At 45.6% G+C, this 21,970-nt stretch overlaps 1 protein-coding gene across 9 annotated transcripts in view; it reads right to left on the reverse strand.

The window, feature by feature from the left end:
* The window catches only part of sash1a (SAM and SH3 domain containing 1a), an 87,117-nt gene that overhangs the window by 16,080 nt on the left and 49,067 nt on the right, over positions 1 to 21,970 (reverse strand). For 5 of the 9 annotated variants that reach the window (XM_061269681.1, XM_061269680.1, XM_061269683.1 and 2 more), the window contains one exon: positions 2,479 to 2,607. In XM_061269681.1, coding sequence (XP_061125665.1) covers positions 2,479 to 2,607 — 129 coding nt within the window. Of the gene's footprint in view, positions 1 to 2,478; positions 2,608 to 2,714; positions 2,999 to 3,536; positions 3,717 to 4,557; positions 5,109 to 10,439; positions 10,593 to 21,970 lie in introns of those variants that run through there. The other 4 variants (XM_061269688.1, XM_061269684.1, XM_061269687.1 and 1 more) reach the window with 4 other exon arrangements.

The following is a 21,970-nucleotide window of genomic DNA, read 5'->3' on the forward strand; positions in this document are numbered from 1 at the left end:
CTTTGTAGTAGCGCAGGGCGATGGTGTTGAAAAATTCATGCAAAAGCTCACAGGGGTAAGATTGGGATTTCTGTTAGAAGCTTTTGCTGACAGAGAAAAATCAATGTTTTCACCATATTTGGATGTGAGTGTGTGAAGGATAGTTCACACACAAAGCAATCCCACGGGAAGCGACGCTATCCTTTACATGAACTCGGCTGGCAGCATCAGCCCGAGATGTTGCCCCACTTACCTCGACGTGAACCGGCGTACATGCTAACAAATGCGGAAAGATCAGTGGCTTCCATGTGACCGCATTAATTCAAAGATCAGGTGAGAGCAGCAAAGCACGAGCTTGTTGGCCTTAATTGATTGATTGCTTGATTGATTGAAACCATTATTGTCCCCTCTGGGGAAAACTAGTTGTCAAACAGGTCGTGACATTTGAAATGAGGAGCACGCTCCAGTTGGAAGCCAGTAAAGTCAGGACAGAAGTACCCCGAGTGAGTGTGAAGTAGCGAAAGTTGGTCCAAACATAACTGTAAAGCGAGACCGCAGGTAGGTTTTGAGGAAAACCCCAAAAGAACAGGTGGCTTGATGGAGGCATGCCAGCTAGCTAGCTAGCTAGCGTGCGTGGTCTCGCCAATTTGGGCGGGCGAGCGAGCACTGCAAGAGGAGGAGGCACCAAGCAGAAAGCCCCAAAAAAATAAAAATAAAAAATAGACATTGAGACCAGTATGATGTGATTCAAGCAGGCAGAACATAAAACATGCAAACAAGCTAGCATGAGCTAGTAGTAAAAACAGGAAAGCGGCAGCCTAGTTCAAAGGCAAACATCAGAGAAATTCCAACGACACAGTCACCTTCTGTAGAGCCACAAATAAATCACGCAATAAGAATTAGAAATCCAACACCTGCCCACGGGTTATCGCAACATCGAAGGAGTGGAGACATGATTTGAAGGAAATCTTAGCGTAACAAAAGGGCTGCGGGCTACGTTCCCATGCTAAAGCCCAAAAGCAGTAAGAACAAACAAAGCGCCCCGGTGTTTGCATTTTCTTTCTTCTCTGACCTCGATGAACTGACACACTTTGACAAACAACTCGGTGCTCGCCTCGTGGCTAAGCAAAACACTTTGGTCTCGAAAGCAATCACTGAAAATTCCCAAGGTCATTCCTGAGGCTTCAACTATGTCAGGATTTCCTTCTTTAAAAACGGAAATTCAAATTCAAAGCCATATGAATTGTGTGTCCAGACCGCTGGGAAACGTTGCATGCTAGCGCTAATCCATATGTTCCCTGAGGGGATGTTGATTTACGCCACTTTGTTAGCAAGCTAACATGACGCTACAGAGAAACAACAAGCTGGGGGGCCCCGGCAGGAAGTGGATAGCGATCTCTGAGAGCCTCCATCATCAGCTCTTAATCGCAGAAGCGACATGTTTGACATGACCAGTCGTCGCCGTATTAACAAGAGGCCCATGAAAGGCAGAGTGGACGCCATGTGGGAACCAAAACAAAGCAAAAACAACAATTTGGTAGTGGCAAATGAAATATGCCAGGAGAAGCTTGATGGCTCCACTCAGGAAAATCAGGCAAAATAAAAAAGGACAATGACCGGAAAGGGAGTTCAGTGTTGTCGAGCACAATCTTTCTCTGACCTTTTGGTCCCCGTGGAGAGCCACTTTGGAAATGCCTCGCCAATATCGAAGCTGATTGTGACCTTCTCTGCCGCCATCAATCCAGCAGCAAACAGGTGGATGACATTAAAGCTCATTCTGCCTCCTTGTTTTAATAAGATGGCTTAAAAGTTAAAACCTTGAAGCTTTTTGTCTAAGATTTTGTGGAGAAAAAAAAATGGATGGGCTTTTTGCTGCCAAACTTCGCAGAGCGCCGCGACAGCTGCAGGCTCTCAAATTCAACTCTCCTCCTCTTCATTCGCGTCATCCCTTCGGCCCCAGCTAGCTCGCATCTCCTTCGGGCCCAGTCGGCGCAGATTGCTTCCTAATCGCTTTTTACAACATGAAAAAAAAATGAGCGAAGGAGGAACAAGATTGAAGATCCGATTCTCTCTGTGAAGGCACGTGTAGCATGTGTGAGCAATAACGGCGTGCAAAGTTGCGTCATGCCATCGGCATCTGGAGCACATTTTTGTAATTTTACCGCCGAACTCAAACATTGGCAGATCATGTTTTTTTTTTCTTCTTCTTGAAAACTTTGTCCCTGACTTCATCATTTTCCACTTAATTCAAGACGGGGCTTCCCAGCTTTGACACAAAGGTGGAGCGCCATCTTGAATCTGGTTTTCCGTCTTACCCGCCGAAGAAACCGAGCCACAAAGCCATTTTTCGGATCAATCCACCAAGAATGCATTCATTCAAACGCTTGCCCGTAACTAGGCAACCAAAGAGGTGCCCCACTGCCCGACATCCGTGTGAAAAAGGAGAACCCAACTCCACTCCCAGCCGCTATCTAGAGATTAGCGATGGTGTTTATTCACCATGTCAAGTTCTTGGGACACTCGTCTTTTGCGGAGCTCCTCCATGCGGTCGCTGACGTCGCTGAAGCAGGTGTTGTAGTATTCCGAGTATTCCTGAGCAAGGTCATCTATGTTGCCCAGTGAGCCATCCTGGAAGGAGACACAAAGAAAGGAAGTTCAAACAAACAAAAACGTTCTCAATACATTTTGGTTGAACTTTGCAACTTTGTTTGTTTCTGGTCTTTGTCCTGTTATACCCCGCATGGCCTTTTGCTCCTTAGACGTTTACTGAACCCAAAACAACACAGTTCCTGTCTTTGTCTGGTGGACTTGCACTTCGTTGTTGTTGTTTTTTTGTCGCTACCCCGCCAAGGTCCAGATAGTCTCCTCTCAGACGTTCTCAACTGGACTCGCTATGTGGGTGCCAGAACGTGGATGAATGGATCACTGTGAGTGGAAGTGAGAGTTGCCAGTGACACATGCAAACACAGGCGAGGGTCTTCTTGGGATGCATTAACATGCAGTAGAGTTCAAAACAAAAGGAGAGTGGCCTCAATAGAACTTTGCCTGATCTTACCGTAAAAATATAAATCTCCGCTCTCAATTAAAGTCCATGTGGCGAGAAAGTTTGAAAGAATCAAAACTGCTATGGATGACGTAATTGCTCCTCCACCCAGAATATAAAAGGGAGGAGCCGACTTAACACCCGAGAAGGAAGTCGTCGGAATGCTTCTCGCGTGTGGAGCGTGCGTCACGCGCTTGTCAAGCAGGGTGGAGCCATACAGCTAAAGAAAATACAAATGTGATAGGAAAGGCTGTCAAGGTCTTTCACAGATTTATGTCATGGATAATATTTTACGACAAGTGGGTTTGTCAAGATAGCGTCACGTTTGATATTGTCATAAAACAATAATTGAGCTATAAGGTCAAGTCTCCGTGCTTAATCAATTGGCCGTGGAATTCCTCACATAGCATTTCAGCAATCACCAAGGCTTGCCTTGACACACTTCTTGCTTCTTTTAACAACAATGCTAAAACACTAGCTGCCAAGCTAATTCTGCTCAATTCTTTGGACTTACATTCCTGACAGCGCCGGGGGTCGAGTGATGTCGAATGGCGACGTCCGCGGCATTGTTACCCAACTAGCCTTGTGACTGTGCTCAAAGAACAATGACAAAGGTGCCAGGTGCCCGATGTTATGTCAGGAGAACGACAGCGGCGTGATCACTTTCACACGCTAAGTAACTTTTGGACAGGCTCAGCCGGTTCAAATTACAGGCAGCTGACTTGTTTTGTTTTGCGTTGTACGACTAATGTCTGCTTGGAAGGGGAATTGTCTGCCATGGATACAACCAGGCAGAATCCCATAAAATGCAATTGAGGAGTCAAAGAGAAGGAAGAAAATTGGGCAAGGGGTCCCAGCCCAGACCTTTTGAGAACTTCCTGAGGATTTCCGTGGCCCCAGCAGAGGAAGCCTGCGGGAACTCAGCGATGAGACCAGTCAGGGGAGGGTGTGTGTGGGTGTGGGTGGGTGGGGGGGGGGGGGGGTTGATATCGAGAAGTGAGCTGGTTTGGCTATGATCCATGGTTGAGTTGACCAATGTGTTAATTGAGCTTGGACTAACGAAGAACAACACACACATGTAATCTAGATAACGCAGCTATCATGGCATGGGGAAAATGCAGAATGTTGACATGGGAGGGATCACCATGTGTGCATGTGAGACCAAGCTGGCAACAGGAGGAGGAAAAACATCAGGAAGAAGAGCACATCCTTTGCAGACATCTGTCTCAAGAGCAATAAGTCTGAATAAATTGGCCTGCCAGGAGCAGGGTCCCACACCCGGTGTCAGAGGTCAGGACGGCGTCACGTCCCCTCAGCCCCCCCCCCCCCCCCACCCCTTTTCACAACACAAACACACATATCACTTGACACAGAGCAGAAGTAGCCAAAACATATTTGCTGGGGAAAAAACAAGAACAGCAAGTGCAATGAGTATGTAACAGACTTCACCACTTAAAGTTAAAAGCCAGTTAAAGGTCACACACGCTTGTGGCTTGAACAAGTGCGCCACCCCCCTTCTTTTTTTTTAAACGTACCAGCATCCCCATCACGTCGCTCCAAAGTTGAGAGAAACTGTCGGAACCAGCGACGCTGTCGGCCCGGGGGGGCTTTTCGGAGGGGGGTCCCGTCACCTGGTCGCCTTCCATGGGTGCAAGATAACGAACAACAAATGGGCAAAAGTAGTGGGGGTCGGCCCGGGGGAGGCAAAACGCGGGTATTCACAACAACACCAGTGGAACGCTCCGAGGTGACATTGTACGATCCAACGAGCAGTGCGTAAAAGTCCAACTCTACATGGTCACAAAATTGACCTACGAAAAAAAATGCACGTAAACATTTGTTGCTCTATGTTCTCAGCGTGAGGTCATGGTGCTCTTTCAAAACCCGAAATGTCCAGATTTAGAAGAAAAAACAAAGTTCAACGTTTGCGTTCGGAGCTGAAATCTGCAGCGCGACGTCGACTGGCGTCAAAACAGGCAAAGAACTGCAGAAAGTATCAGCAGAGCAGAGCACACATGCTTGGAAAATTTGGAAAACAGTGTGAGAGAGAGGGGGGGAGAGAGAAGTGGGTGAGGGGGAGTAATCCTCCCAAACATTGCACCTCCCTCTGCGCCTCTTCCCATTATTAGCCTTCAGTCCCTCCCCCGTCGGACCTTTGCGCGCACGCGCAACCTCACGCACCGGGACAGCTCTTTAGGTACACCTCCCTGCATTATTCAATGAGATATTTTGTATTATTTAAAAATACAACGAAATTTAATAGTGCAGTCTTCTGTGCCCATGATGCAATGCACACCATCGTAAACTAGCGATCGACCATTTCTCTGCCCGGTGACAACAGCTGCCGAGTCATGCGACAGATGCCACCAGAGGCACCCAGTCAAATTTACAATCCCAATTTTTCACCCCGTGAATTTTAGTCGTCCTGCTTGCATGTGACAGGATTATTCAACGACGCATATAAAAGTATCATAACAAAAAGACCAGACAAGATCTTACCCGCACATTCTTTCCAGTAGCCATGCAAAAATCATCAAATCCTGCGGTGACAAACACGCACTCTGCATTCCGCCAAGGAGGTCAAGCTTTTTCGCAACTGTTTGCTACCTCCGCCTCCATTTATTTATTTTGTTTAATTAAAGGTCGTGCGCTCTGCCTATATTTATTTTCTTATGAAAATAAGGGGCAACCTCGCCATCATGAATTAACATACAGTTCAAAAGCTGGAAAGCCCACTTCGAATTTCGTCTCGTCTGACAACGTGACGCCTCGATGTGTGCGGACACGCACGCGCACGCATACAGAGTGTGGTCTTGTTTGCAGAGTCAACAGGCGTCCTCCCCTCCCCTCCTCATTACCGGTCTGACCCCTCTGCAGGTAGGGTGACAAAGTCTTGTATTTGGGCAGGGGGGTGGGGGGTGATGACTTTACGTCCTTCCGTGTTTTAAACAAGAGGGTGGGGGTAACCCACAGGTCCCGTCACGCAAGTAGAAGGGTAGATGTAATGATGTCATGGAAACACACGCTCGCGAGCGACCCGTGCCACATCGAGCTTGTAGAGGCAACATAACTTGTGTTGTGTGACACAGTTAAAGTCCCTCAAGAGTCATTTCAAGTCAGGAATCAAATCAAAACAAATACAAAGCATAACTTTTGCTAAGCCTCGCGTGGCCAAGTGTTGGCCAATTGTGAGTGTGAGAGGGCCCAGATACCAAAGCGCTTCAGTCACCTGAGAGGGGACAGATGTTTTGGGTGTAAAGCAAGACCGCAGGGAGGGAAATTGCGCACATTAGCACCCTCTGCTGGTGACAAGCATGCTTGCAGGCCGGAGAGCAGAATAAAAAAAGTTTCAATAACGTGCAGTTTCACCCCAGGTTCATTCAATTGTACTATTTAAATATGAGAGTTGAGTTGCCTAGCAACAGTACTCCCCTAATCATGGCGAGAAAACAACAACAACAACAAACGTTCATTTGGCAGATTTGGCTGGGTCGTCTGTGGGCCAGATTGCATTTCTCAAGCATCCACATCATGTCTGCTGCACATCCCGCATCCGGTGCGGAGACAGGAAAAGCACTCGCTCACTCTATTTGCGCAGATGATAAATTACATCTAAAAATATTGTGATTCCACTCTGATAACTAGTTTGGTTGGAGTGCACATCTTCACTCTGCCTTGGCTCGGGGTCACATGTGCACAAATGCAGGCGGCGTTGGGTTATAAATGAGACGTTATGCAAAGCAAGGGCCGAGGCCGGTAGTTAGTGGCGTAGCTCACACACAAGTGGCAACACACACGTGATATGTCACACACATATGCTGCAATAAACAAATAACTTACGAAGACCCTTAATCGAATTTGCATCGGTTAATCAGTCGGGCTTTGAAATACAACATGCAAGTGACTAAGCTAATTTTGCCTAAAGTAAAGAGATATCGGCTGATTAAATTTAACAAGCTGATTAATTAGTGTGACCCGACAATTAACCTAACCACCTTAAGTGCAACTTAATGCGAATGCATAATGGAAAACGCCACATACCGGCTAAAGATTAGTATTACAAGATTAACCAAAAATTGTGTCGAGGAAGTTCTCTCTACGCAGGGGCAAGAGGGGGCAACGCCCCCTCAAACAGATGTCCTGCCCCTTTGAATCAAACTTTAAAAAAATGAAATGAAAAATCCGCTGATAGAAACACACGTTAATCGACCCCCTCTCTTCTCTCATGTCGGTGCAGTGTGTGTCCTCCCTCACACAGCCTGCTGTCAGGACTCCCCGCCCCTCCGTAAACATCCAATCACTGTGAGTATGCAGATGAGGCAAGACGCAGCCAGAGAGTGTCAGGTTACAGTCAGCGCGGTAGGAGTTGGAAGAAGCAGTAAAACTCCACCAAACTCGTCGTAATGACCCGTGATATAACTAATGATTAACGACAACTCAAATAATAGTTAATATAACATTCATATTATATGTTCCCCCCCTGAGAGGTTCCCACCTTATTGTGGTCAGGGGGTTTGCGTGCCTCAGTGACCCTAAGAGCAATACCAGCAGAAGCTTTAATCTTCAGGTGGGACACCCAAGCTGGACAGGTCTTAGTGTAGAGGCCTGACAGAGTGCAATCCACTTCTCCAGGTTGAGATCTGGACACACAGCTAACAACTGCCGTGAAGAAAACACTAACGGTGTTAAAAATGTGTAAAAAAACAAAAAAACATGCCCCCTTCACATTTCTGACTGCCCCCTCTTACGTGCATTCCTAGAACCGGCCCTGTTCTCCTATTTGAAGTTGTCTTTGCATTGACAGAAAACTATTTATGATTGTCAACTATGGGTCGAGAAGCACGAGTTTACAAGCTCAACCTCCGTTAATATGTCAGTCCAAATAATAAACGGCAGCCTTCATCACCCGCAACGACAAACCGTGCAGCGCAAACTCAATCGATCAGTCTGTCTGTCAGCTTACATGAGCGTCAACCGCACGCAACACACAAAGAAAGTTGCAAGCTCAGCCCAATGCAACCCTCCGCTTTCATAGGAATGCGCACCCCCGCGCTCCTGATTGCAGGCCAGACTGGCCCTGCGTACACCGACAAAATATGAACCCACCGGCATGGCGTTGAGCCGCAAAGAAACAAAAACAAATGTACAATTCTAATTCTGTGTACAAGTTCCCATGGCAACAACATCTGAAATTGAATCAAGCACTGATTTAAATATAAAATCCATTATAGACAGATGAGAAACTAATCAACAAAAAAAGCTAATAAGGCCGGGAGATTAAAAGCAAGATTGTAGGATGCAATTGGCTGGAAAATATCCAGCATGTTTGCTCAAGATGATCTTGAAAAAAAACAACCCATAACATATGGACGGACCGTCATCAGTCATCATTAAACACCCACCTCCGAGTGAGATGTTAATGCAGGGCCGAGGCGGCAAAGAAAAAAAGAAAAAGTTACGCTGCTATGATTCATTCCGTGCTGTCGGGCTCTCCATCTTTTAACATCTCAGTAGAGTCCATAACATATTCTGACACATGGACAGGTTTGTGCCCACGAGTGCGCCCGCACGTTTTTGATCCGATTTCAGTCATGTGGATTATTTCATTCATTGGTGACTAGCAACGCAGCTGACTCTCGATTTATGGATCAATGGCCGCTTGAATCAGAGACAGGGAGGAGAATTACTGTATTGTTGCCTCGATGAGGTATGAAAAAAAAAATGGCTGAAATTCTACCGCTGGCCAATGACGCAACGGGACAACTTTTTCAGTCGAGCCTTTGAGGTAACGCTTAGTCGTTGCAATGATCCACTCTCAGTGTTGGTTTGCAAATCATAAAGAAGGATAAAAGTCGCTCGGCACAAAGTTCACAGTTGTTCCGCTCTCGAGAGTAACAATGACGCGATGTGGCGTCGACGCACGCGTGCAATGAAAACCGAAACGGGACGCGGTCGAGACGACTTGGGGTGACGTGGAAAACAACGCGAGCCTCTGTCCAGCCGTCTTTGTGTACATGAAGGCCGAGCTTTGTGCCTTCGGGTACCGATAAATGTTTTTCAATGATGCTCCGAAGACAAGAAAACGGTTTGAGTGAGTATGTTAATGAATTGACATTGGTGATGGACTATGAAGTTGTCCGCGTTGCAAGCATTTGGCAGCTAATTGAGAAGGTAGCAATGATCTCATTTGTTGGCAATTTTTATATGCTGAGCCGAGCATTCGCGGCAAATCAAAATGAACGCAAACGCGCTGAGCTGAATCCCAAAAAATGAGGCCGAATGCCGCAGTCTCGTTTTTTGTCTCCCACGTGTTTTACATCATATTGAAAGGGCTGGATTTAAACCATTATTGGTGGGAGGGGGAGGCAAGCTGGGTCTTTGTGCGGATACAAAACACCCTTGTGATTACTGCTGGCTCGGCCGCTTCCCCGGATAGCGGCCGTTGGCTAGCGCCGACGAATTCTCGCCGCTCTCAGTCCGAACAGCCATGCATTGATTTTTTCCTTAGAATATTCTTGAGTTTCCTTTCTCAGCATGGAGACAAGTTGAAGCTCACATGCTTTGTAACAACATGGCGGCGCTTGACTATAAATCTGAAACGACGTGAGCTTGTTAGCGGTGTGAGACGTGAACAGCTGCACTGACAGCAGGGGAGCGCCGAATTACAGGTCCACATATGGCACCGCTGCACCGACACAACCATTTCATCACCGGCAAGTGTCAACAAGCAGACTTGCTAAATTTTAGTTCAAGTCCGTCAATCGATGACTTAAGTCTGACCAAAACTGTGCCTTGGGGGTAAACAATGATTTGCCCGTGTGAATGCACAGCTTGTGTGTCTGTTTCCTCTCCCACTGTGCTTTCAAAAAGAAATTGTTGTTGCACAAAAAGTACACCGAAGGATCTGCAGCCCCCTTTCCTAACTTTTGAATTAACCCCCCCCCGCGCCCCCCCTATCCCATCCGTTCCCATGTTACCAGTTGGCAGGTGGGCCAATCCAGATGTGGTTGGAGGGGTAACGGGAAGAGGAGTCTGGACAATGATGTGAAGCAAACAATGCACTCCCTCTGGACAAAAAAGCGTGTGCGTGTATCTGTGTGTGTGTGTACGTGCGTGTGTGTGTGTGTGTGTGTGTATGTGCGTGTGTGTACGTGTATGTGCGTGAGTGTGTGTGTATCAAGACAAATGAGGCAAATGAATATCAAAAGTAATTGGACACCATCCTTCTTAAAGAAAAACATGACAACCGTTTCATTTAAGGCATATCTCAAAAAGTTAGTGGGCATGAGCGCGTTCCCAGGTACCACCGTAAGGCAGCCACAAAAAAGGGATGAGTCAGCAAAAAGCCACATTCCCTCACTTAGCTGACACAGGAGCATTTATTTTGGTTAATAACTTTTCTGAAGCAAACACTCACCGCAACGTAGCTCTATCCGCAACGCAGCTCTGTCCGCGCCGGGGTTCAACGGCGCCTAACTGTGAGCACGCGTTAGCGAGCTTTGACCGCGACAAGTAGCGTGGAAAACAATGCGCGCAAGCTGGAGCGCAGCAACACGTCAGCAGAGCAGGGACAGACGGGGCCAGTCATCGCCCTTGATGCGCACATGGGACGGGGAGTGGAAGATCAGGAAAGAATTGTGTTTGAATTTGGAAGTGGGAGGGATTCTTCTCAAGTCCCATCTTACTAAATTTTTTACATTCCTTGCCTGTTAAACATTTAGCACAGAGCATCTAAAAAAGATCTAAAAACAGGTATTTGTTTCTAAATTCATTCTACATGATTGAAGATCAAAACTGTTTTACTCCTTTTTGAGCGTGGCCCCAACTGTCACGGGCGGAGTGTGTGGAAATGGAGCAGGGCGACCAAGTGCAGCTTGGACCAGGGTTTATTGTAGCAAACTCAAAAGACAGGCTCGGCAAACTGACGTGACTTAACAACAGAACTAACAGGACTGACCGACAAAAACGTGAAAGAAAAGACAGGAACCAAACAAACCTCGTGACAGTGAGCAACATCATGCTCCGACAGCGAATGGCACACAAACAGAACTTAAATACAACACAGGTAACAAGAGGCAGGTGAGTATGATTACCGTATTTTCCGCACTATTAGGCGCACCGGATTATAAGGCGCACCTTCAATGAACGGCCCATTTTAAAACTTTGTCCATATATAAAGCGCACCGGATTATAAAGCGCATAAAATAGAAGCTATACTGCAACAAACTGAGGTTGACTAGGGTTGCGGTATGCATCCACTAGCCAATAACCAACGAGCCCTCTGTAAACAATCGCCTTTCTCAAACGATCTCCTATAAAATGATCGGAACTGACTAAAGTTTGATCTAACGCATTGGTACTACTTACCTATGTTTCCCTTCTATATCGATCCGTAGATTTACTCGAAACATTAACAGAGCAGCCTATTTTGACATGAAATAGCCTGGTGCGTATAGCACAGGGGAGGGCAAACTACGGCCCACAGGCCACATCCGGCCCACGGGACCGTTTAATCCGGCCCGCCAACCCTGAACAAATTGTATTATTAAACTTTTTTTTTGGTCATTTTGCCTGCAATGACTGCGTTTCCCCAGTAGATGGGGAAGCGCTCGCCTGCGCATTTACTACCGGAAGCCGTGTCAGAAAGCTCGGTGCACACTCACAAGTGCGTGTACGTACTCAGTAGTACGGACATGGCGCACTTGCGCTCTATTTGTATCAGTCCCGAATTTAGAGCGTGGGCTGTGACGACAGCATTCTTGTAATTCGCGCGCTGAGCTTTCAGATGCAGTTTTGCGCTAAAGCCACCCACAAACCTTCCCCTGGAATCCTTCCATTAAAATGAGTCGCCCAAGGAAAAGCAAGGTGGACACAGTGCCGAGTGTTTAAAAGAGAGTGGCCAATTTGGCTCGACGTATGCGACGTGAGGTTCAGCCACATGAACGTCAACATCAACCCGTCACAGATCGAGGTAAACGGACCAACACCTCGGATCTGTCCTAAGAATTGCCACAACAAATTTTACTCCAGACTATGACGCACTAGCAAAAAAGGGAGACCAACAACACTGTTCCCACTGGAAATGAAGGGGAGGCTCTCAAGTTTGTTGTAAAAAAATGCATTTTGAAAATGATTTGTACACATAGCAGGGATTGAAACTATCGACCATTCTCATTTTCAAACAATGCAGGATGCTCAAGGACATTGATGCACCACCTGTTTGCGACTAATCTTAACCTGTAAAGTTCTTAAGGGTTACTTTAAGGAAGTGTTTCCCGTTTCCTCACGTCTGTTACCATGTGTTTGCAAGTTAAAACTCTGCTCTGATTTTCAGATACCCCTCACCGTGTTGCCGTTTTGATTACTTTATTTGGGTGTATGCTTTCACCGATTCTTCAAGATGATATATTTGGTCAGAATGTTTGCCGTTTGATGTGATCTCAGAAGATAAACATCTTTCATTAATCTGACCTGCAGGCACTGAAGTGATGGAGACTGTTATTCATAGTGTCGTATTTTATGAGAATCACTGATAGCAGTTTTTTAGTGATTTTTTTTTTCTTTTAATGCTGTTAATAAATGCATTTGTTTTCAAAAAACTTGTTTGGAATATCCATGCTTTACTACCTACTAAAGGCCAAAATATTTTATGCAATGACCTTTACAGGTCGCTTATATTACTTCACACAAACACTACGTCCATCTGCTCCTGGTTCGGCCCTCCGGTCCAAATTTAGAACCCAGTTCGGCCCGCGAGTCAAAAAGTTTGCCCACCCCTGGTACAGCAGCTATCGTTATAGCATTAGCCATCCGCAAATTCCCATGAGCCTCAGCTCGCAATCTCCCATGAGCCTCAAACAATCTCCTATGAAATGATCGGAACTGACTAAAGTTCGATCTAACACATTGGTACTGCTTACCTATGTTTCCCTTCCATATCAATCCGTAAATTTACTCGAAACATTAACGGAGCAGCCTATTTTGAAATGAAATAGCCTCGCGGGTACAACAGCTATTCGGTGACGCCCCCTGACTACAGTTGCCGTAATGTTGGGAAGCGATGCGACCTTGTAATTTACTAGTCGTACTAAAACGTACTGAAACATTTTGGCAGAGCACTGTGTACAACCAGTATGGATCAACAAATTCATCAATATATCCATATATAAGGCACTCTGCATTATAAGGCGCACTGTGTTTTTTTTAGTAAAATGTAAGTTTTTAGCTGCGCCTAATAGTGCGGAAAATACGGTACACTAATCATGGGCATACAGGAAGGGAGGGGCGAGCACACAGAGACACAGAGACGATGACAATCTACACACATAACAAAACTGGGGACGAGACATGACACCAACTTCCCATTTCAAAACTTATGTCGTCACTCTTATTCCATGTCTCAACAACAAGGCGCTCTAATGCGGAAGATTCAGCATGGCGCCATAGCTAATTGCACAGCGAATGAAAATAAACTCACTTTCACTTTTCAGAGTCTTTAAAGGACGTGAGGCAATAAGGTGGCCCTCTCAAAATAACCCAACCAACTACCTTAAAAATCCTTCCACTGTAATCATCTTGTCAGTGCAATCCCATAATATGAGACTCCCGACAAGTTTGACCTATCAGAAAGTAAAACGAGCTCTTCTAGGTTCCCTTCTGTTTTTACAGATCTTTTTTTTAAAGCCCCCAAATACCAAAGTATCCCAGACATAGCACTGTAAGAGGCTAAATGAAGACCAGCAGAAAATAAATAAAAGGAAAGCGGATACGACTCTCTCTAAGCAACAATTATCTGCATGAGTCGCTCATCGACAAGGTTTGCCGTGGTTTTGTTTACTAGTGGGGAGAGAAAATGATGGTATTGGGGGATGCTTGTTAGCATTGCGCTAATTCCCTGCCGCATCCTGCATCCTGTTTAAATGTGCTGTCACAACAATCTAAAACAGCCAAAATCCGAGGAAGCCCAAACGTATACACTCACTCACTCACTCACTCACTCACTCACTCACTCACTCACTCACTCACTCACTCACTCACTCACTCACTCACTCACTCACTCACTCACTCACTCACTCACTCACTCACTCACTCACTCACTCACTCACTCACTCACTCACTCACTCACTCACACAAAGATGGACTGAGAAAAGGAGGTCGACATTCTTCGCTCAAGTGTTTGGGCGACATGTCTTCCTGTTTGCGGAATAGAGGAAATCTCATTGGATACTTTGTTTCTGGACTAAGTTGAATGTGTTGACACCATAATCGTACCAAAAAAATATTACCGTTTTTTTCCTTGTATAATGCGCAAAATTTACGAACACAATGCTCTCGTATCAGACGCTTGCTCGATCACCTGCTCGTTGCTGTCACAATGTACCCTACACAAATCCGAAACATTTCTTCGCTATCAAGTTTGCTAGCGCATGCGTAGTGATACTGACCGGCAGAATAACATCCGGTTGTTCCCAAAGATGATCTTTTTTCTGAAATTATTTTACGTTTACAGACTTAAGTAGGAGTCAAAATTTGGGTGCGTATTATACATGGGTACAGGCTTTTTTCCAGCATCGACATGCCATTTTTAGGGTCCGTATTATACATGGGGGCGCATTATACATGGAAAAAACGGTAATCAATGGAGGCCTGAAAATATAATTTAAAATTGCAGACAGATCACCTCAAATGAGAGTAAATTAAATAAATTATTCCACATATCACACAATCTTTCAACCTCAAAATGGTTTATTTTGGTGCTGCAATCCTTTGTGTTAATAATTCCCCCCCCCACACACACACCCTCCCACCCCTCAAGCACATTACACAAAAGCGCCTCAGAATCTATTAGCGGTGCGTTAAAGAGGCGATTCAATTACTGACAGCGTCAAGCCTCAATTCTCCCGAGGCAAACACACACACACACACATGCACAAATTAACACTGAATAAAAGCGCTTGCATCATGCAATCGCTCCATCTCCAGCTAGAAATTGCTGTTATCGAGGATTCATGTTCAATGACGATCAACCACACCACTGCTGGACTACTCGCAGCGGAGCACTGAAGGGGGTGGTAGACTCTATTTGACGCTATATCCTCCCCGTCCACTAGATGGAAGGAAAGAGCTGGTTTGCCCTGACCTCTCTCGCTCTCACAAACGCCAAATTCAAATGTGGGGCCGCCAAAAACACACAGAGAACATGTCAAAGGCTGAACTCTCTTTTTATAACCTCAATGCTGAAGCACATATATTTTATCTATAGATACATAATTCACCTGAGCAAACATCAGCCTGCACGGCAAGCTATGAGCGGGGTGCTGCTTGTGCATTGACGAATAAGGACAGTGGAGCCAGATGTCACACCATTCCATTAAACGTGGCCTGGAGGCTACAAAGCACTTGCTGCATGCATCTTCATCATCATCATCATCATCTACAGCCACCCACCACGTTCTTCGAAAGTTTGTAGCCGTTTGTACACAATGGAGGCTTACGGCAAGCAAACTTAGAAGAATGTCTCGGTTTGAGGCTAAAAATGAGTGACAACGTGTTGCGTTAAGCTCCCTCCCGCTGGCAACTAATGCTACAACCCACAAGAAGTGGTTTAAGGTTTGTACTAGGTGGACACTGCACAATTGTAGGCTATTTTAAAACCCGCGAGTCCTTGTCCAATCGCCGGCGGACAAGCTCCGCAGCCCCAAACGATAGCAATCATTTTCCAATTCATCCGGGCCGAGTCGTAAAAACCCGGTGTTCGGGTGGCAGTGATATAGTAAGGACACTGTGCTGCTGTTGGATTTGCTCTTGTTAGAAATAATCATTGTCATCATCCCTTTGTCTCGCTCGCTCTAGCTCACAGCTCAAATGACAGCTTACAGGGCAGCCGGGTCAGCGCAGAAATCCACTAAAGGCTGATGATTGCCTGTGATTACAGCCTGCATCCTCCTGGATGTCTCCCACTGACCAGTTCCTCTGGGCTCATCTGGACGGGCCTGTCCGAGGTAACGGCTCTCTGCACTTGGACATTAACGGGAGCGAGGAAAATCTCTGGCGATGGAGGCGCGGACATGTTTTTTCTTCCACTCCTCCACCTCGACATCGCCTGGAGCAGAGGCGGACTCCCTGCGCCCCGGTTGAAAAAAATCGAGCTTTTTCGATTCTTCATTTTCATGCCGTTTTTTTCTTTCGGTCTTGCGCGAATGTGCTTGCGCTATTCTATGTGCGCGATGTTATCCATTCACCGTTTGCCTCTCGTACCCGGATGTTGTTTTAGCAATCAGCGAACGGCGTGGGTGATGTTAGATTTTTTTTCCTGTGGGCGTGCGCCCCTACTGGAAAGATTCCTGGCTACGCCTCTGGCCTGGAGGTGACACCATTCATTTTCAGTGAAGTACAGCTCTCCGAGGTTAGAGGCATGTGAATTAAAGGCTTTCCGAGAGCGGCTCGCAGGAAAATGGTGACCGAGGGAGTCTATTCCCTCGGGTGCGCCCAGTGTTGGAATTTGTCAATTTGTGCACACGGCTGATCATTGAGTACAATAAACCCATCTCTTGTCCTTGAGTGGGAAGAAGGTGACCAGGCAATTACCTAGCCTGTGAGTTAGCACGACATTTGTGTGAAAAGAAATTTAGAGAACCCTAACAATCATTTGATGGCTTTTATTAGTATTACAAAAATAATCCCCGCGTCTGAGAGAAAAAAAAAACGCTTGACTGAAAGCCGCACGTAGCTCTAGTAAATTCTGCTTCCGAAATAACCCCCCCTCTGATGTCGCTGTCATCCTCCCACTATTGCAGTCACCTCCCCGGAGGCTGTTTAGGTAGGCTGCCAACCAGTAGAGTGGCGCCTCGTCCTAAAGTGACCCCCCCCCCCCTTCCCACCACCGAGTCTCACTCTCGCTCGGGGGACTTGCGGGGCCCGCCCAGCCACGTGTAATTAAAAGAACATAATGACAGATCAAGCTCTTGACGCTTCCAAGCCCAAAGCCGAGCCGAAGCCCGTCATGCTCCATCAGGTTTGGAAAATTCACTATAAAGCTTGATTTGATTAATGAATTTATACCTAATGTAGTTCTCAAAGGTCTTTGGTATATAAGGTCTTTAAAACTGTCTCCAATGAGCCTTCAAGGTTTAAATATCATCCACAGCCATCTGTTTTCGGGAACAGCCAACGGTTTCGCATTTTTCAACGACAACAAAATCGAAGCGTATCAGCCCCAAGGATGCGTAATCAATGTTTATTTATGAGCCAAATGCCGTCGCCATTTAAAACAATCAATTCCCTACTGATGGCTCCTGACCACATGTTTACGGTAGCTCGAGCCGTGCCCTTGAGGCTCCATCGGGAGCTTTGTGTCCTCAGCCTTGACTGCACACACTTGTGTCGACGGTTTCACACACACGCTCGACTGTCTGCGGGTTGGAGACCCCCATTAGTGAGACAGGCTCCAATCTTGTCCAATAGTAGGAGCACTAGCTATGAGGTCAACCTTAACACTGAAGCATTAAAACACCTCAGGAGAGGTAAAAATATTTGTAGACACTACTTGAGTAAAAGGAAATCGATGTGAAAGATTAGAAAAATTGAAGTGATGAAAATATTTCTACGTTATGATTTCCCACCTCTTGTCAACAAGAGTTTTGTATTGGAATGTTTGAGGTTTGTGACTGGAGTGGGGAGTGGGCGCGTTAGCGTCTGCGGACAGCTTGGAAGACTCGCCGTCTTTACTCACACTCCCACAAATACAACTCACAGGAGGAGCAAACTTTTACAGGTTTACCAAAGAATTTTGACAATGTAGAGAGGACCTCACATTGAGCCTTGTGGAACATCATCATTAGCTATGGGAAGCCCTCGGTTTATGAGTCCCATTCCTTACGCAGCAACTTGTAAGTTAGAGGAGGCCTAGTCTGGCCCTCAACTCGTAGTCAAAGTCATACCGTATTTTTCGAACTATAAGTCACGTTTTTTCCCCCCATAATTTGGGTGGGGGGTTGGACTCAGGAGCGACTTATATATGAATTTTTTCACAAATTTTTACTTGATCATTTACACTTACTTACTAGTATAGTTGATCACTTCACATTTCATTTTCACTTTAAACCGCATAATTGGAGCCTCACTGACAATGAGTTCCATTCACTGACTTCCGAAGTCGGGAGATGTAATGATTTGGAGTGACAAATTTTTCGATAAACTTGTTATTTCTAGTGTGGGCGGGGGGGGTCTTTAAGAGCAATCCTGGGCGCTTGTGTGTGTTGGCTCACATGTTGAGTTCTTGATTTGTGAAATAAAGAGCCGGTTACCAAACTCACGTCTCGCCTGGTACTTTGGTAACGCTACAATATAGTTATATACGTAGATCTGTGGAATAATTGGAGCCACCAACTGACAACGAGGCTGACGTCGGCGCACCTCGGTCCGGAATCGACAGCTGTTTTTTCTTTTGACAGAGAGGATGAATATTCCGGTGGATTTAATGATTTGGAGTGACATGGATGGTTCGTTAAAATTGTTGTTTATATTACATTTACAGTTTTTTTCCATGTATAATACGCAAAATTTAACTAATTTATTGTCCTAAAATCTAGGGTGCGCATTATACATGGGTACAATTTTTTCTTAATTTTTTTATTTTTTATTTTTTCATTTTTTTTTACAAGAAAATCATGGTACAACAATTTTTGAAAAAAATCTTGTCATGGATGGAGTGTGGAAAGGAGCAGGGCGACCAAGTGCAGCTTGGACCAGGGTTCATTGGAGGAACTCAAAAAACAGACTTGGTAAACTAACATAACTCTCTAACAAAACCAACAACAGGACTGACCGACAAAGACGTGGAACAAAAAGACAGGGTGACATTACCAAAGACAGGAACAGAAACCTGTGTTATTGTCAAATATTGTTTGTTTTTTAATCTCCATCGCGGACTGGACGTCATACGGAGGCAGTATCACTGCGCATGCGCACTATGGATCCGATGTGAATAGTCCTCTTCTCTTCTTGACTGACAATGAATGTGATAGTTTAATACAATCAGCAAATAACAAAATGCGTATTACAGGTAATATTTTATTTCACAACACTTTGCCTTGTTCCTTTCGTCTCTGCTGTTCACTTCAAACACGCTCCATACGAACGCAATGCTCTCGTATCAGACGCTTACTCGATCACCTGCTCATTTGCAAACATTTGTTGCGGCTCTTAGTCACGACGAGGGGCAAGTTTTGGTTTCCAAGGGTGTTTTTATTCCTCTTCAACTTCTCTCCCTTTTTCACATGTCCGCACGTCACTTTCCTCTTTTCATTTGAACCTAACTGATCGCGGTGGTGCCTTTACGGGCAGTCGGAGAAATCAACGCCAAGAAACAAAAAAATATCCAGCCTAGTTAAGACCAAACCAAAGACTATAAAAATGGGACCCATTGCCTTCCTGCTTGGCACTCAGCATTAAGGGTTGGAATTGGGGAGTTAGATCACCAAATGATTCCCGAGCGCGGCGCCGCTGCTGCTCACTGCTCCCCACTCCCCCAGGGGATGGATCAAAATCACACGGGGATGGGTCAACTGCAGAGGACAAATTTCACCACACCCAGATGCGTGTGTGACGATCATTGGGACTTAAAAAATTTTTTTTTAAAAAATAAATTGGGTGCGTATTATACATGGGTACAGGCTTTTTTCCAGCATTGACATGCCATTTTTAGGGTTCGTATTATACATGGGGGCGCATTATACATGGAAAAAAACGGTATTTGATATATCTAGTCTGACGTCAGTGGCCCACGTAGTCTTTCCGGCGTCAACAGCTGTGTGGAAGACTAAGATTCTGATGGATTTATTCATTTGGAGTGACAGATAAATCGATAAAATTGTTGTTTATATTATTGTTATGGCGGCTCGGTGGCGCACTTGGGTAGCACGTCCGCCTCACAGTTAGGAGGGTGCGGGTTCGATTCCACCTCCGGCCCTCCTTGTGTGGAGTTTGCATGTTCTCCCCGGGCCCGCATGGGTTTTCTCCGGGCACTCTGGTTTCCTCCCACGTCCCAAAAACATGCTTGGTAGGCCGATTGACCACTCAAAATTGACCCTAGGTGTGAGTGCGAGTGCAAATGGTTGTTTGTCTCTGTGTGCCCTGCGATTGGCTGGCAATCGGTTCAGGGTGTCCCCCGCCTACTGCCCGATGACGGCTGGGATAGGCTCCAGCACGCCCGCGACCCCCGTGGGGACTAAGCGGTACAGAAATGGATGGATGGATGGATATTATTGTTATTTCATAGATAGTTTATATATTGTTATATGGGCCTGTGGAAAAATTTGAACTGCAACGCGCTGCTGACGTATGGGCCTGTAGAAAATTCTGAACTGCAACGCGCCGCTGACGTCGGACTTGTTTACATAAAGGATGACCAACTCGATCGATGGCTTTAATGATTTGGAGTGACACAGATGGTTTGATAAAGGTGATATTTATGTTATAGTTATTTGAATAACATTGTTACATCAGGCCCGTTCTCAGCTTCTTGTTTTTGTTTATGTCACGTTAGCATAACGTATCGTTTAGCCCAGGGGTGGGCAAACTTTTTGACTCGCGGGCCGAACTGGGTTCTAAATTTGGACCGGAGGGCCGAACCAGGAGCAGATGGACGTAGTGTTTGTGTGAAGTAATATAAGCGACCTGTAAAGGTCATTTTGGCCTTTGGTAGGTAGTAAAGCATGGATATTCCAAACACGTTTTTTGAAAACAAATGCATTTATTAACAGCATTAAAGTCAAGTCAAGTTTATTTGTATAGCCCTAAATCACAAGCAGTCTCAAAGGGCTTCACATAGACAGAAATTTACAATTATTCTCAAAGCATCCCCTGATCTTAAGCTCCCAAAACGGCAAGGAAAAACTTAAAAACCCCTACCGGGGGAAAATGAGAAACCTTGAGAAGGGACCACAGATGGAAGGATCCCCCTTTCAGGATCACCAGGTTGAAATGGATGCAGAGAGGGCACAAATGATACAACATGAAAATCAATGAAATAAAAAGTGGATGTCCATGTCAGAGCAGAGGGCTGCCGAAGGAGCCCTCAATTGTCCTGGCAGTGTCTTCGAAGAGGTTGAGCTGCAGTTAAAAAATAATAATTCACTAAAAAACTGCTATCAGTGATTCTCATAAGATACGACACCGTTATTATGAATAACAGTCTCCATCACTTCAGTGCCTGCAGGTCAGATTAATGAAAGATGTTTATCTTCTGAGATCACATCAAACGGCAAACATTCTGACCAAATATATCATCTTGAAGAATCGGTGAAAGCATACACCCAAATAAAGTAATCAAAACGGCAACACGGTGAGGGGTATCTGAAAATCAGAGCAGAGTTTTAACTCGCAAACACCTAGTAACAGACGTGAGGAAACGGGAAACACTTCCTTAAAGTAAGCCTTAAGAACTTTACAGGTTAAGATTAGTCGCAAACATTGTTTGAAAATAAGAATGGTCGCTAGTTTCAATCCCTGCTATGTGTACAAATCATATTCAAAATGCATTTTTTTTACAACAAACTTGGGAGCCTCCCCTTCATTTTCAGTGGGAACAGTGTTGTTGGTCTCCCTTTTTTGCTAGTGCGTCATAGTCTGGAGTAAAATTTGTTGTGGCAATTCTTAGGAGAGATCCGAGGTGTTGGTCCGTTTACCTCGGTCTGTGACGGGTTGATGTTGACGTTCATGTGGCTGAACCTCACGTCGCATACGTCGAGCCAAATTGGCCACTCTCTTTTAAACACTCGGCACTGTGTCCACCTTGCTTTTCCTTGGGCGACTCATTTTAATGGAAGGATTCCAGGGGAAGGTTTGTGGGTAGCTTTAGCGCAAAACTGCATCTGAAAGCTCAGAACGCTGTCGTCACAGTCCACGCTCTAAATTCAGGACTGATACAAATAGAGCGCAAGTGCGCCA

This window comes from Syngnathus typhle, linkage group LG22 (genome assembly GCF_033458585.1).
Source record: "Syngnathus typhle isolate RoL2023-S1 ecotype Sweden linkage group LG22, RoL_Styp_1.0, whole genome shotgun sequence".
Lineage (NCBI taxonomy): Eukaryota > Metazoa > Chordata > Actinopteri > Syngnathiformes > Syngnathidae > Syngnathus > Syngnathus typhle.